Raw genomic sequence first — 16,797 nt, 5'->3', positions numbered from 1 at the left:
GTTTATGGGATGAAAACATACTCTACGTAATCAGATGTAAAAAGTACATACAGTCCTCTTGTCTATTGCCAATGCACAAATCCCTAATACTGGTCCACGCAAAATAGATTTCAGCTGTATTGATGAATTGTGAATACTGTTCTTCTGGTGTTTTCAGTTTCCTCCCAATTCCTTTTCTGGTTATTTATTTGTAACTATGTAAAATTGTATAGTGTAGTTTATATGTTCTGGAACATTGTTTTAGTTCAAATGTGTTGCGTGGTTTGTAAACGAACAGAATTCATTACTGTACTTCATTGAAATATTTGCTTTAAAAGCATGCCTTTTCCCCAAAATAAGTTAGATCTACAATGATGAAGTCAGTATGGATATGCGGTTCCTGGTGATAGGCAAGGCCCAAGACCAAAGGAACAGCATCTTATTTATAATGTTACATTTTGTAAGCGTAACTGTGGGGTAACATCAAGTTGCCTGCCGACCGAGGGTTCGGCTTGATTCGGCTCGAATCGTCGTACAAGAGTCAATCCGGAAGTGGAGTTGAGTCAAAATGCGTCCACAAGTGCTGAGGGCAACCCTTGCTACAAGCAGCTGGAGCATGCCAAACCAAAGCACCACACTCAGACCCCAACTCAGTACGAAGGAACTCTGCGGTCATACGGAAGGCTGGAACGCGAATACTTTGTGCTGTAAAAACTACATTCAGTCGGGGTGTAGGGCAATCAGAAGTGGATTTTCGCAGATGGTCGTAATGCCACACTGTACGACCATCGAGATGAACAGTGAACGTGGTACCGAAGCGGAAACGAGGGTGGTTAACATTAGCTAGTTCCAAACGAGCCGGACTGGATTTCACGTGCACCCCGTCATCCTTCCAACATGAGAGGCACAACGTTTTGTTGGCAGCGGCATATACGAGGTGAGTGCCTGCATCAAAAGAGATAAATCTTAGGGTCCTAGCTGAGAGGCGACTATTGTTAGCTAGCAGGCTAGGGTCACGTCTTCATAACGTGTATTTTTTTTTTTTGGGGGGGGGGTATTGATATTCAGACTATCGGCTGACAATTAGGAGTGAAATGACTGACACCCCTGACGTCAATTAAGGAGTCCTGTGGGGATAGCAGCTACGTTTCTGGCTAGTTCAGTAGGGTAACTAATACAAGCGTAACAATTGGGATTCATTACAATCAAGACCGGGTGGCCTAATGTTGGTTTGGTAGTGTAACGCATATGGTAAATATTACCATATTGTTAAATAATTCAACGTAAAATGGTTCTTGACAACATGGGAAGAGGCGGTGCCCAGTGGTCATTTATTGCCTCTGTCATGTGAAGCATTTCTCTCGAGTTCCTAAGCTGGTTTGTGGAGACACAGCCTGCTGGCTGTTCTGCGTCCCCGTGGAAAGGATAAACAAGAATAAAAGGAGAATAGAGTTTCAACTGGTATAGTTTGTAAAGGAGCAGCAATTCCCTCCCACTGTCCATCCCTCCCTCTTGTTCACAATCATCGGCTTCTTGTTTGCAAAGCTGAACTTTTCAACAGCTCTGCAAGGTTCGGACATGTCATGTGAGCAGCCCCCAGGTCAGTTAAAGCGTTTGTCAATATGTTGTTGTTTGTGTCGGGTCTCGAACCTTAGTTTATTCTAAAGTTTGTTAGTTTTCCAAGTCAAACCTAGTCCTGATTTATGTGTGCTGCTAGGGGAGGCGGTTCAATTTTGCATGCGGGCATGTTGCAGATTTTGTTGGGCCAAAAATTAGTTTTCCTGTCAGAAACCCAAGTGTCCCTAGAAACTTGTTTAAAAAAAAAAAAGACATTTTCACAATTCATTAAAAAAAAACTGCAAACTCCTCGCTATCATGGTGTGCCCTCAGATGTGGACATATGAAAAATGAACTTAATTCGCTTTGGAGTTTTAAGTTCGACTTCATCGTACTGTCGTCGCATATCGGGCTAATTTGACTTTTTATTAAGAACTTGCACCTATTTAAGTCAGCAATTCTTTAAAGAATATTACTTTACAATGGAGAAACAGTTTGTGGTGTATTAGTGTTCTTATTTTGTACATTATGTTGTAAGCCAGTCAGCTCAGTAGAATATGACAGACGGTGATATGAAACCATTGTGGCTCATGATTGTCAGATTGTGATTCTGAAAAAATTCTGGTGGCGTATAGGATCACATGAGAGAAGGGCAGAAATAATCAATTAACTATTAATACCCAATTTTGGTAAAATTGAATACACTAACTTTGAGGCAACCAGCACATAATTGGCATAAAATGCGGTCATAATGTGTTCTGGGTAGCTCAAGAGAAATCCTCATGTCTCATCAAATTAATCTCTATTTTGCTTACCTTGTTCATGGTTGCACAGGACCTGTAACCCGTTTCAGCTCACTTTGGCCAAAAGTAGTACTATTCCTTGGAGTGGTCTTTAGTCAATCACAGCACACATGTACAGTGAAGAAAATAAGTATTTGAACACCCTACTATAATTGCAAGTTCTCGCACTTGGAAATCATGTAGGGGTCTGCAATTTTCATCGTAGGTGAATGTCCACTGTGAGGGAGAGAATCTAAAAAGAAAAATCCAGAAATCACAATGTATGATTTTATTTATTTTTTAACAATTTGTGTGATACAGTTGCAAATAAGTATTCGAACACCTGCAAAAACCAATGTTAATATTTGGTACAGTAGCCTTTGTTTCCAATTACAGAGGACTAAAAAGTCTTTGAGGGTCAGAATTCTGGCTGATAGACAGGTGTTCAAATACTTACATGCAGCTGTATCACACAAATCGTTAAAAAATCATACATTGTGATTTCTGGATTTTTCTTTTTAGATAATGTCTCTCTCGGCAGACATGCACCTACGATGGAAATTTCAGACCTCTCCATAATTTCTAAGTGGGAGAACTTGCAATATACCAAGGTGCTCAAATACTTATTTTCTTCATTGTAACTGTAGTAAAAGAGATCATTGAATGGGAACTTAACCTGCACTGACGACTAGAAAATGAAACATTACGCTACCCCAACAGCGAGTTATGTTGTTTCTTTCGGCTTGTCCCTTTCGGGGTCGCCACAGCGTGTCATCTCAGATGAACGCACATATATGTTTACGCCGGATGCCCTTCCTGACGCAACCCTTCTCAGGAAGTGGAGGCCCCAGTGGGATACGAACCCACAACCCCTGGTTGACCAAATCAGTGCTCTAACCACTGAGCTACGGGGCCTCACTACCCCAACAGTGAGTTAAAATAATGAAAAAAAAAATTATTCATTGTGTGTATTGTGTTAAAAAATGTGACAAAGACCACAGAAGCAAAGTTGGGAGACTTGACCTATTTTAGGATTTGGGATTTGTTTAGTTGAAACTCATTTGCTGAAAGTCAAGATGTGACTTAGATATTAAATTTATGACGTGGCAAGTTGTGCTGGTCTATAAAGTTTAAAATCAGCATTTTGAATATGGAGTGATGTTAGTTTTATTTTAGAGAGGAAATATTTGGTTTAATATTTTTTTGGGTGAGAAAATAGTTGTGCACACAAACAAATTATACCCTCTTGCATGATTTGATTCTGAATACAGTGAAAAACACCACTCCCAGTCCTATGTACATTTTGACTTATGACAACTTAAATCAAATTGCTTAAAGTTGAGTGGAAACTTGATTGTTTGGCACAATAACTTGGGACTTAACTTGGGACTTGCTTGATATTTGAAGGTTATGGCTTGAGACTTAATCATGACTTGCACACACATGATTTTGGAGGGTCATTTCCAGTGAGTTCTGCAAATATATTGTTTCTCCTGAAAATTGTGGATTTTTTTTTTTTCAACAGACATATTTTGAATTATTAAATTACTCTAAATTACTTAATGAATGGGGTGTGAATGTGAGTGCTAATGTTTTTTTTTTTTTTTTTAAATCCGTTCCCTGTGATTGGCTGGCAACCAGTTTAGGGTGTACATCGTCTTCTGCTCAGACAGCTAGCATAGGCTGCAGCACTCGCGCGACCCTTGTGAGGATAAGCAACTCAAGTAATGGATGGATGGATGGATGGATGGATGGATGGATGTATATTTAGAATTATCACCTCTTCCACGAAAGCCCTCAAAGTGATCCGCTACAAAAAGATTTTATTGTGGAGCAAAAATATGTAAGATCACAGCTGACAAAGGAATGGTCAACTAATTTCCCGTTAATATAGAAGAGCTGGCAGGAAGGTTTATTTATAAAACTGCTTTCCTGTAGTGTTTTACACCCATTTAACATAAGCATTAATTTGATAGTCCCCCTAGACATGAACAATTACATCCATTTAACATAAGCTTTAATTTCATAGTCCCCCTAGACATGAACAAGCCTAACCTGAAATATAACCACTGCACACCTTCACACAGTACCTATGATCTGATATATCTGTGGAAGAATTGATTTTATTTTGTATTAAAGCAATGGACCACAGTTCCCATCCATCCTAACAGGATTACAATGTCTATATTTACCAACACTAAGTAGTTTATAATGCTAATGCTGAGGTGCCCTGAAAGTGGTGCTTGGTGATCCACTGTGATCTTTCACTAACCAACTACCTGTACTCACATCAGAATATAGTGCTGTACACGAGTTTCATCTTTCCATTTCCATTCCATTTTTGTTCAGAGGGAGTTGAACGTCAACTAACAACTTTGATATTGACAAGGCTGATTTGAGTTTCAATGTCTCAACTCTATTTTAAAAATGGAGTTACACCAGAATAAGACCTTGGAGTTACTTATCCTTCGACCCAGGCATTCACTCACTCACTCACACTCTCTCACATACACACACACAAACCTTACTCTAGAACTCTCAAGCTCACTGTTCCTCGGGGCCGCTGGAGGCAGCAACTGGCTTAGCCTGGGCCGCTGCCTCGGCGCACATGCACTCGCAGCCAATTGGAAATTTAAAATAAAATCCAATCTTCTTAAACATCTCTTTCTTTCTTTTTTTTTTTAACTAAGCACATTAAGATAAACTAGGAGGCAGCACGGTGGTGGAACTGGTTATACCGTTGGCCTCACAGTTCTGAGGTCTGGGATTCAAGTCCTGTCCCTGCCTGTATGGAGTTGCATGGTCTCCCCGTGCCTGCGTGGGTTTTCTCCACGCGTTCCGGTTTCCTCCCACATCCCCATTTTTTTTTTTAACTAAGCACATTAAGATAAACTAGGAGGCAGCACGGTGGTGGAACTGGTTAAACCGTTGGCCTCACAGTTCTGAGGTCTGGGATTTAAATCCTGTCCCTGCCTGTGTGGAGTTGCATGGTCTCCCCCGCTTTCCGGTTTCCTCCCACATCCCCAAAAACATGTGTTTGGGATTCTAAATTGGCCTTAGGTGTGATTGTGAGTACAACTGTCTGTCTCTATGTGCCCTGCAATTGGCTGGCAACCAGTTCAGAGTGTACCCCACCTCCTGCCTGATGATAGCTGGGATTGGCACCTGCACCTTTGCAACCCTTGTGAGAATAAGCAGCTTGGAAAATGAATGAATGAAAAAGATAAACAAAGGGGCTTGTGTCAACAAGTTGTGTACAAAACTACTAGAAAAACGCTACATGGCAACGCTGCTGTAATTTTCACTCAGAAAAATATTTCTCTGCTTGGACGTGCCCGAGAGCCATATACCCCACCGTGATTGGTTAGCTTTCCACACAACACTGTAAAAGTGTCATTCATGTAAAACTCGAGGGTCGCACTAACATTAAACTTTCATATTAAGATGGGGGCGACAAATATGATCTCACGGGCTACAAATGGCCCGCAGGCCACCAGCTTAAGACCACTGCTCTAGAATGACAGAAGTCACTAGCAGTTTGATATGGTGACATTGTAAGCTACTTGCAGAATATCTTTTCTTTTCGCGGTACAGGCAAGGGTTGTTTTGCCATAAGGTTCCTAATGATGTCAATTCCCATTGAATAAATCAACATCATTTAAAATCTGTCAAATGTTTTAAGGTGATTTGTTTCAACCTGGATCTATGATAAAGAACTTTACTGTTACTTAATGAGATACTGTTTAAAGAGCCTGTTTTTTTCATTTATTATTGTTATTATTCTTTTTTTTTTTTTTTTTTTTTTTTTAAGAAAGCAATCAAGTATTGCAGTATATTACTTGGTGGGGGAACTGGGACAATATATTTTGAAGTGTGATTTCCCTTAGTCTTGTGCACATACATTTCAGTTAATAGCAGAATATTATAAGATGCCCTTAGAAGTACTTCTGCAAAGGACAAGATTTGTTGAACTTATAGAATTTCTCTCATTCATACATGTTTCACTTTGCTGAGATGGCACTTATTTTTCTTTCTGGGCACTCCGGATTTCTCTCACATCCCAAAAACCTGCATTCATTGGAGACTCTAAATTGCCCATAGGTATGATTCTGAGTGCAATTGTTGTCTGTCTCCGTGTGGCCTGTGATTGGCTGGCATCCAGTTCAGGGTGAACCCTGCCTCCTACCCAATGACAGCTGGGATTTGCTCGAGCAATCCTGCGACCCTCGTGAGGTTAACCCACTCAGAAAAAGTTTCGATGAATGAATGAATGAATCAACATGTATTTCTCCTATTTAAAAACCAAAATCTAAACGTATTATAGTAGCGGTATTTTATGTGTAGTTCATGGTCTAACAACTGCAAACCTAATCTGCTAATGTAGAATGTAGATGCTGTTTATATCAATGCCCAGCCACCAAAGAGAGTGCACTCATTGTGATCCATTAATTATTTCAAACTTATTTTACTAATTTGTTTTTTTTTTCCCCTGCTCTGTCTTCCAGGATGATGGCCGAAGGATAATGTACAAGGAGTCCCATTACCTCAATCCAAAGTGACCCAATTTCTCCCCATTTTTTGCAAAACCATTTAATGGCATTGATGCGTTCCACAGTAAGATTGTGTGAATTTAATTGTTCAGTTCTCCTCTGGACACAATCTTCAAAAGGAGTCAGGGTTCGTCTTTAATTCGGTATGAAGTGATCAGGCATTGATTCCAGTCGAACAACACTTTCCATCTGCATCTATAGAACTCTTTCTCTGGCTCCAATACGTGCTTGCTAGCTTTATCCTTTCCCACAACCTACCCATTTTGTGTCCTTGGGCCATGGTGCGAAAGAAAGGTTCCCTTGTACTATGCGGTGCTTTTCTGTTTGTTGCATGGAATGCGTTGCTTTTGCTTTACCTTTGGGGACGCCCACCAGTTGGCCGACTCAGGGAAGGGGGTGGCGCAGAACCAGGAGGAAATGAGGAGTGGGGTCTCGTCAGAGGCAAAGGAAGCCATCTCAACTTGGCAGGGGAGGTCATCCGGCTGGCAGAGGAAGTTGAAGTTCAACTTGAGACTCAGAAAAAGCTGTTAAAACAGATTGAAAATCACAGAGCAGCATGGTCTAAGCACAAAGATGTTGGAAAGAGAGAAATGCCCGTTACAAATCACTTCATAACGGAAGCAGTTCATCATCCTCCAAAGCCGTTGCTTCTTTTTGAAGACAATGTGGATACCAAGGATCAAACTCCAAAACACACTCAGAAGTCTTTTGCTACAGCAGCTCCAAATGCTAACCAGCAAGCCAATATAATCACAATGGACAACACTGACCATAAGCCTTCAAATTCTGTTCCAAGCCCAGAAGTCGTCATTCCCATCCTAGTGATTGCTTGTGACAGAGTTACAGTAAAACGAAGTCTTGACAGACTGATTCAATACCGCCCTTCTCAAGAACTTTATCCCATTATTGTCAGCCAAGACTGCGGTCATTCTGAAACAGCTGGCATCATTGGCTCTTATGGCAATCAAGTGACACATATAAGACAGCCAGAGCTCTCGGACATTAGAGTACGGCCTGAGCACAGGAAGTTCCAGGGCTATTACAAAATTGCCAGACATTATCGCTGGGCACTTAACCAAGTGTTCAATACTTTCTTGCAGTCCACTGTGGTCATAGTGGAGGATGACCTGGAGGTGAGTTCCCAATTGCCTCTCCTTTATTCTAATAGCATACCAATATTCTTATATTCCATCAATTTTACATTTATTTCTTTTTTTACAGTAATCAAAATCACAGAAACTATAACTAAGCTTGAGTTTGTCAAATAGGGTAAACTGTTGGAATCAGATGAATTTATCATATTCACTGTACTTTTTAAGTATTGTACATTGGTAAAAGTATTTGCTCACCTGCCTTGACTCACATGAGTTTAAGTTACATTCCATTCTAAATACAGATAATGTTGATATACTCTTTCAAAGCTGTTGCAGCTTTAACTCTTGTGGAAAAGCTCTCAGCAAGGTTTAGAAGAGAGTTTATGGGAATTTTTTGCCCGTTGTTCCAGGAGCACATTTGTGAGATCACACATTGCCGTTAGATGGAAAGGCCAGAGTCACTCTCCATTCAAAGTCCAAGTTATATTGGGTTGAGGGCAGGACTCAATCAAGGCCAGTCAAATTCATCCATGCCACAATAGCTCCTCCATGACTTTAAAGACCTTGCTTTATGCACTGGTGCACAGACATTTTGGAACACAAAGGGGTAATCCCCAAATAGTTTGACTGTCTAAAATCTTTTGGTATGCTGATGCATTCAGAGTTCATTTCACTGGAGCTCGAGCTCAGGGGCTTGTATTTTGGACATTTCCAACTTTGTGCAAACAGTTTGGAGATGGTCCTTTCCTGTTCCACTTTGTTTTGTACATCATTGCACAAATCAAGGTTCATAAAAAGATAGTTCGATGGAGATGAACTTGATTTTCCTGCACAATCCTGACTTCAACCTGAAATAATACGTTTAGGATGAATTAGAGCAGAGACTTAGAGCCAGGCCTTCTTGTCCATCATCAGTGTTATCTCCTCATAAATGTGCTTTTGGAAAAATGCTCATAAATTTCCATAAGCGCACTTCTAAAACATGTGGAAACAACTTTCCAGAAGAGTGTGAGATAATATAACTGCAAAAGGTGGACCAATGTCACATTAAACTGTATGGGATTTCACTTAAATTAATGTGAGTCAATCCATTTGGCAATATACAGTCCCCTCTAAAAGTGTTGGAAATGCAAAGTGAATTCCTTTGTTTTTGTTGGACCGTGTGCCCTTGGGCCATTCGCGGTTCACTGTTTGTGGCCCCGCATTTTCTTGGACTTTGCTCTCAAAAAATTATTTTCATGATGTATCATATTTTCACATCCATAAGATGCACTTGGAGATCTTAATTTTTTTCATAAATAGACAGGGCATTTTAAAATGTGTGGCGCTATATGAGCACACTGAGGTCGAACATCTATAAATGTTGTGACTTGTCAAATGAAGTACACTTGAAAACATCGGTGATGATGTTAGGAAGCATGCTAGCACGTGTTTTAAAACATTGCAGTGTTTTCAAGTGTACTTCATTGGACAGGTATATATTTGGTGTTCATTGTGCACAGAAGGCGTGGTGTCCATTTGGGAGAAAAAGACTAAAGTATGCGTTACGGCAGGGATCGGGAACCCATGGCTCGCGAGCCATACCTGGCACTTTTGGTGGTTCCATATGGCTCGCGGAGCCCTCATAATGACATACTGTACATGTTATTTCTGTCTTACAGAGAAGGTTTGTCCTAGTGGGGTTTCCGTCGTTCTGTGTGGGAGGCAACGCAAATGACGTAGAGACAGTTTGGCCTAGTGGGTTGCCGTAGTTTTTGCGTGGTAGTCAATGTCCAGAGGTGCACAAGGATCTAACGTTGAGAACTAACTATGGAAACGCTTTTGACAAAGGTCGCTCAAAGAAAAAAATATGAGGAGTCCCGAAGTTTTCAACAAGACTGGACAGCCTTTTTGGAGATGGAGGGTTCTGTTGTGTGTTTAAATTTCACTGATGGGAAGTATGCCAAAGCATTCATACTCAACGTTGCCAATCAACATTTTGCCAACTTCGCATAAAGACAAGATAATCAAACAAATAAAAGACATGCCTTTGTCGGCTAGAACTGTTCATCATCCTACCTGCATGATGGAAAATCAAATTGAATTACGTTCACGATTAACAGATGGAAATCTCAACACCAGCGTGAAGCTTAATCTGACAATGTATAAAAGAGACGATCAAGCCATTAGCAAAACCAGGAACCACCTGAAGTCGCATGAATGGTAAGAAGTGCTTTTGTCATGATTGGTTAGCAACATCATAATGTTATCTAAAAGAATTCATAGACTTTATTGTACTCTCAAATTGTTAGGTCTACATAAACGCGCAAATACACATGTATTTAGTTTTTTAAATATTGCATGGCTCTTTTGAAATTAAGTTTTAAAATATTTGGCATTTATGGGTCTCAGTTGAAAAGGTTCCCGACCCCTGCCTTACGGTCAATAATATGCTACATATTATACATACGTATTTTAATACTGCATCCATCATTTGTTGATTTTCGCTATTCTCAGGGGAGGGCATAACCCCCGTAAATACAGAGGGAACACTGTATACCAGGGGTCGGGAACCTATGGCTCGCGAGTCATATCTGGCTCTTTTGATGGTTGCATATGGCTTGCAGAGCCCTCATAACGAGATACAGTACATGTGATTGCTGCCGTGAAGGCAGCGCAAATGACATGAAGACAGTTTGTCCTAGTGGGGTTGCTGTAGTTTGCCGTGGGAGTCGATGTGCGCAGGCGCAGAAGGGCCACAACAACTCAATATAGAAAAACTATTGATAAGGGTCGCTCAAAGAAAAAAACATGAGCATTACCAAAGTTTTCACCAAGAATGGACAGCCTTTGTGGAGAGAGAGAGAGAGAGGGGGGGTTCTGCTGTGTGTTTAAATTCACAGATGGGGAGTATGCCAAAGCATTCGTACTTGTTGCCAATAAACATTTAGACAACTTCACATAAAGAGAAGATCATCAAACAGATAAAAGACATGCCTTTGTCAGCAAGAACTGTTCACCATTGTACCATCATGATGGAAAATCAAATTGAATTATGTTCACGATTAATGGATTGAAGTCTCAACGCCTGCATGAAGGTTAATCTAACGACGTGAAACAGACTAAAACCATCACCAAAACCATGCAGCACCATAAGTCGCATTAATGGTAAGAAGTACTTTCGTCACAATGTTTTTTAAAAGGATTCAGAGACTTATTGTACTCTATTGGTCTTACATAAATGCGCAAATACAGCTGTATCTATTTTTTAAAATACTGTATGGCTATTTTGATATTACCTTTCAAAATATTTGGCATTTATGGCTCCCTCAGTATAAAAGGTTCCTTGACCCCTGCTGTATACCAAAGACATTTTGTTTTCATATGTTAATACCTTTGTTGCAGCCAAAATGACTTCTTCCCCAATAGTACGACTATTAGTAGAGGGCTTCTTAGCGACCAGGAATGATGCTTTTAGCATGGACATATTTGTGCAAGGAGTGTCTTTTCTTTCTTCATGTTCCCATTTTTGTCATGTGCAAGGCTGGACCTTGGCAAAGAGGGGCGTGGCCTGGCCACCGCTCTGAGCGGTTTCATCTATGACGCCTGTTGCCGGTCACAGCTGTTTCACATGAGGCACTGTGATTAGACAATGTATTTAAGTTGGAGTCTTGTCACTGGCATTTCCCAGTTCATTGAGTATGCTTTACCGCATCCAGGGTTATTCCACCACTGTGCCATTATAGTCTAGTCACGCTTTTGTTTTGCTCTTTTGTTGTCTCATAGTTATCGGACATTGTTTCTTGTTTTTTGGATCCAGCCTTCTTGGACTATGTTGTCATGCACAACTTTATAATAAAACCCACTGAACATCATGCCTTTGACTGGGAGTCCTGGATTTGGGTCCACCCCTGCACCGCTGGTTCCTGACAATTTTTGATCTTTCAAAATATTCTAAGGGTTTTTCTTTTGATGCTGGGTGTTTTGTCTCCTTATGACGGCACAACTATTAACGTTTGGGGTGCCATTTTTTTCTTGTGTAATTTAGTTTCATATTCAGTGATGGTAAGGGTTGAACTGTCATGGAAAGGGTCTTGTAAAATTGCCTGAAATCTATTTGTAAGTCTGATGTCAATGTTTTGCATTGACTCGTGTCATTTTTTTTCTTACCCTTCTTTGTAGCGACCATCCATGGTCACTCACTCGGGTTTGAAGCAGCCTACAACACAGGCCAGCCGGATTCTTCAGTAATCTGCGGCTCTAAGGGAAGGTTCCCTTAGATGTTGGCCTATATCTTTGAGCTTTGCGCCCAATAAATTCTAGGGAAAACTGCTGAATGATCAGTTACTATTTCCACGGTTTGCTTGAGCTATTTTGAGACATTGGTAGTGGTTTCATTCCCCAACTATCCATTTACATTTACATACACAAGACCGTGGATTTTGATTTCCAGGATTGACATTCTCTGCATCACTCCGTGATTGTCCTCAGTGGAAAAGGGAGGAGTCTTCACTGCTAGTCTTGTTGCTAAAACCAGGCTCGTGCTAATTAGTGAAACGGTATAAGAAAGTGGACTATGGCAACAGCTACAGAAAAGTACAGTCCCATAGGTTTAAAAATATACAGGTGTCACTACTTCTATTTTTTTTCCCAGAAAAACAAGCATATCAGCAAAAAAAAAAAAAAAAAATGCAAGCGGGTAGAGCGAGCATAAAAAGCTTCAGTACTGTATGAGAACAAGAGAAATATTTTTTATAATGTTTCTGTATTTTTTTTTTTGTTCTTTAGGTGGCACCAGATTTCTTTGAGTATTTCCGTGCCATGTACCCAATCCTGCAGTCTGACCCAACGCTGTGGTGTGTGTCTGCCTGGAACGATAATGGCAGAGACTCCTTGGTTGATCCATCCAAGCCTGGTCTTCTCCACCGGACAGACTTCTTCCCTGGTTTGGGATGGATGCTGCTTAAAGAATTGTGGGACGAGCTTGAACCCAAATGGCCTTCTGCATTCTGGGATGATTGGATGCGTCTGCCAGAGCAACGCAAGGACCGCTCCTGCATTCGCCCAGAAATCTCACGAACTATCACCTTTGGCCGAAAAGGTGTCAGTTTAGGTCAATTCTTTGATCAGTATCTACGCTATATTAGACTTAATACTGAATTTGTGCCTTTTACCAAACAAGACTTCTCTCATTTGCTTAAAGAGAATTATGATGAGAAGTTTATCAAAGAAGTTTACAATGCCCCGTTGGTGAAGATAGAAGAACTGCAACAGGGGGCGAGTTTAAGAGGACCTGGTCCCTACAGAGTAAAGTACTCTAGCAGGGATGGTTTTAAAGTTCTTGCCCGTAATCTGGGGGTGATGGATGACTTGAAATCTGGAGTCCCACGGACAGGCTACAGGGGTGTTGTGAGTTTCCTGCACCGTGGTCGAAGAATGTTTTTAGCTCCACCAGAAGGTTGGACACAATATGATGTCAGCTGGAGTTGAGACTGATCCAGTCTGTTCAAAACAAAGTGTTGATGAAATTAGATGTACTCTAAGGTGCACCCCTTGAAGACCCAACTGCATCCTTACTGTTCAAGAAGTCCAGAAATCCAACAGCACACAAGTGGGACTGGGAGCTGGCCTGTTGACAGGAAGCATCTCAAACGAGGCACCACTTAGGATCACCTTGCATAGAGGCCACAGAGTTAAATCTCATGAGAGAAAAGATTCCACGCTTGAACACAGTTTCAACAGCTTTTGGGAAAGTGCCTTTCTTTTTGACCCATTCAGTTGGGTTATTCAATTTCGTAACAACTTGATTATATAAATAGGCTGGCAAATTCACGCATTCACATCGACTGTAAATAATGTTTGGCAAGAGAAAAAAAAATGAATCAGCAAGGAAGTTTTGTATTCCAGAATAAGTGGGCGGAAAAAAGTGGAAGCCAAAAAATGATCTTGAACTCTTTCAGTGTGCACATATGAAACTGAGTGTCAAGATTAAAAAAAAAAAAAAAAAAAAAAATCAATGACGGGTGGACCTCTTCATTTATAGAAAAACATACAGCTGAGCCTCTGCGCTGCAACCAGAGTGTTGAAATTCAAGACTCATCAAAAAGTAATAAACGAACTGAAGTTAATAACAACTTCATTAGATGCTCGAGAGCTCAAAGGAGCTTCCTGGATCAGTGTTACAGCTTTTATCACCTTGCCCAATTCACAATGTAGCAGTGAAATCATTGCTGTCAGCAAAATACACTGCGTTTCCACCAAGTTTTACAGTTCATTTGGATTTACCACTGGACACATTAGTACAGTAAATGTATTTATTTCATTGCATTGCTTCTATGTTTTAAAACCGTAACAACTTACTGCGTTTATTACTGTGGATTTACTTTCGATCCTCCCACTCCCCAAAAAAATACCTACAAAAAGCATCTCTTGCTCCTTAAAACCATTACTTGACATCACCTTTACATTGCACCCTTTTTTATAGAAAGTTCTTTTTTTAATCATTTCCATTAATTTTTTTTGTTCTTATGCAAAAGAGTTTCCCTGCTTTTTCATATAACGATTTGCAGATGTTCTATTACCCACTCATATATCACTTATCAATTTTAACATCGTCGAATTGTCACAGTGATAATATCGCAAGTTATTTTCCCACCACTAGCTTGAACTCCCGGACGTGGAATGGTGATAGCATTTTCAAAAGCAGTAAAATTTAATTTGCGAGAATTCAAATAAAATGAAATTTAATATAGGTGGGCTCTTGTGGGCTAATGGAAACAGAAAATAAAGAACTGTACTGCTTTGTGGAAACAGGGCTTCAGAAAAGTAACCAAATCTTGATTATAATAGCACTTGTATAAATTTAGAACGAGTATTGACCAATGAAAATCTCTGGCCCTCAAGGATGGAGGCTTAAGGGTGGAGTTTTTTGTTGTTGCCAGGGGGCACTTCTTGTGGCAAAGCCTAGAGATATAGCCACCAGTATTATTTTCTTTTGCATTAAAGTGTGTGTGTGGATTGCTCATTTCATATCTAAAAAATTTTTCATTGTCTCCATTGAACACTTAACACAATGAAACGCTCAAACATACCAGTCCACATCCTTTTTGCACTGCCACAATTTATTTGACAGAAGTAGTGTTATGGAGAAATATCCAAAGTTTGCCACCTCTTACATTTCATGGTAAGCTCTAAAGTGGGTATGTTTGATTGATTATTCATTTCGGTGTATTTAAGATACTATTAGATGGACTGACAATCTCTGATGCTTTGGGTTTTAAAAGGTGTCAATTATGTTTTAGTTTTCTCTGTAGCATTTCTGATTTCCCTTTAGCTTCATTTTCAGTGTTAAATAATCTGCAATCAACCACTTGCTCTGACAGTTAACTGAATTTTGTCTGTCTAAATATATTACCACATTGGAGGATGAATGGGTCATTGATCTATCTTGAACTTGAAGTCTAAAACATTTGCAAAGCAGAGTGACATTTTACCTTGATCCCCTGTTATAGGGCTGGTTGTAGTTTTCATCCAAACCATGGTTTGGGCAGTTTAGGTTTGTTGAAAAACCGACTTGAATGTCTTTTTTTTTTTTCCTGCTAAAAAAGAAGGCTGATGAGTGTCAAGCAATCATCACTGTACTGTATTAAGCTTTGGATGGGTCTTTTTGGTCATGTGAAACACTGCCTGGTGTGTTTAGAACTTTAATACATTATGAATAAATTTGACTATTTTGATATTGGTGAAAATGTTCAGAGCTGTCTTTGAATTCAGTTTTTGTCGTATTGCTTAATTGGGTTGTAGAACTGTTGATTGTTTTTACTTGTGAATGTTGAAATATGAGCACTGATATTTATACATCCATCCATTTTCTGAGCCACTTATTCTCACGAAGGTCACGGGAGTGCTGGGGTCTATCCCAGCTTTCATCAGGCAGGGAGAAGGGTACATCCTGAAGTTGTTGCCAGCCAATCGCAGGGCACCTGGACACAGACAACAGTTGCACTCGCACCTAGAGGCAATTTAGAGTCTCTAATTAATGCATGTTTTTGGAGTGTGGTAGGAAACTGGAGTTCGCAGCGAAGGCTCATCCAGGCATAGGGAGAGCATGCAAGCTCCACACAGGTGGGTCGGTATTTGAACCCTGGTCCTCAGAACTGAGAGCCCAACGCCGTTCAGCTACCCCACCATGCCACTCGGTGTCCACATAGCAATTTCCAATAAATTACTTTAAAAAAAAAAAAAGTACATTCTTACACGTAGACTGGTGTGCCACTAAAGTAAACATACTAAACCAATTACTCCTTCCTATCTTAGCTTTGAGCTGATTTTGAAGCTTTATGTGGAACATTTCTAGCTTATTCATGCTCTTGTGTAGACTTGTACAGGTAAGGCAATTTGATCTCTCTAAAATACTTGTGGCTTGAAAGTCTCCAGTTTTTTTCCACCCTCTTTCTTCTCAATTCATAATTCGAGAAGGAAATCCGATTTTTGACAAGGGCTTATCTTCTCTTCCATTACTTCTAAAAATCCCATTTTAAAACAACCAAATGTTTGTCGTTCTCTTCTACTTGTCTTTACACCTGTTATGGAAAGTAAATGGGTCTAGTTTTCTTATGTAATGCAAAACCAACAACTTCAAATTATGATCCTGCTGGCATCAGCGATGTTCAGTTATTTATGCACTAGATATTTTTGTCATGTACTTTCTACTAGTGTGTTCTCAGTAAGCACATTTACTGATCCACCAACTGGTATTTTCCATGTCTATATTTCTTTCAGTCTTGTGGGTTTTTAACCACTGGCCCTGTGTTTGTAAGTGAAATTCTTGCAGACAGAACCATTGGTGTACCTTAT

General features: G+C 40.1%; 1 protein-coding gene across 2 annotated transcripts; it reads left to right on the top strand.

Moving 5' to 3' along the window:
* Positions 1-450: 450 nt before the first annotated feature.
* Positions 451-16,007, top strand: mgat1b (alpha-1,3-mannosyl-glycoprotein 2-beta-N-acetylglucosaminyltransferase b). Of its 2 annotated transcripts, none has more exons than XM_061835402.1 (3): positions 451-916; positions 6,824-8,001; positions 12,730-16,007. In XM_061835402.1, exons 2-3 carry the CDS (start codon positions 7,147-7,149, stop codon positions 13,429-13,431), a joined length of 1,557 nt encoding a protein of 518 aa, XP_061691386.1. In that variant the 5' UTR covers positions 451-916; positions 6,824-7,146; the 3' UTR covers positions 13,432-16,007. The 2 variants fall into 2 exon arrangements, with proteins under 2 accessions (XP_061691386.1, XP_061691462.1); XM_061835478.1 differs by lacking the exon at positions 451-916 and adding an exon at positions 1,045-1,579.
* The last annotated feature ends 790 nt before the right edge of the window (positions 16,008-16,797 follow it).

The sequence above is a fragment of the Syngnathoides biaculeatus genome, chromosome 1 (genome assembly GCF_019802595.1).
Source record: "Syngnathoides biaculeatus isolate LvHL_M chromosome 1, ASM1980259v1, whole genome shotgun sequence".
NCBI classification, from domain to species: Eukaryota; Metazoa; Chordata; class Actinopteri; order Syngnathiformes; family Syngnathidae; genus Syngnathoides; species Syngnathoides biaculeatus.
Note: the sequence above shows the minus strand (reverse complement) of the source record. Positions and strands in the feature narration are given on the sequence as shown.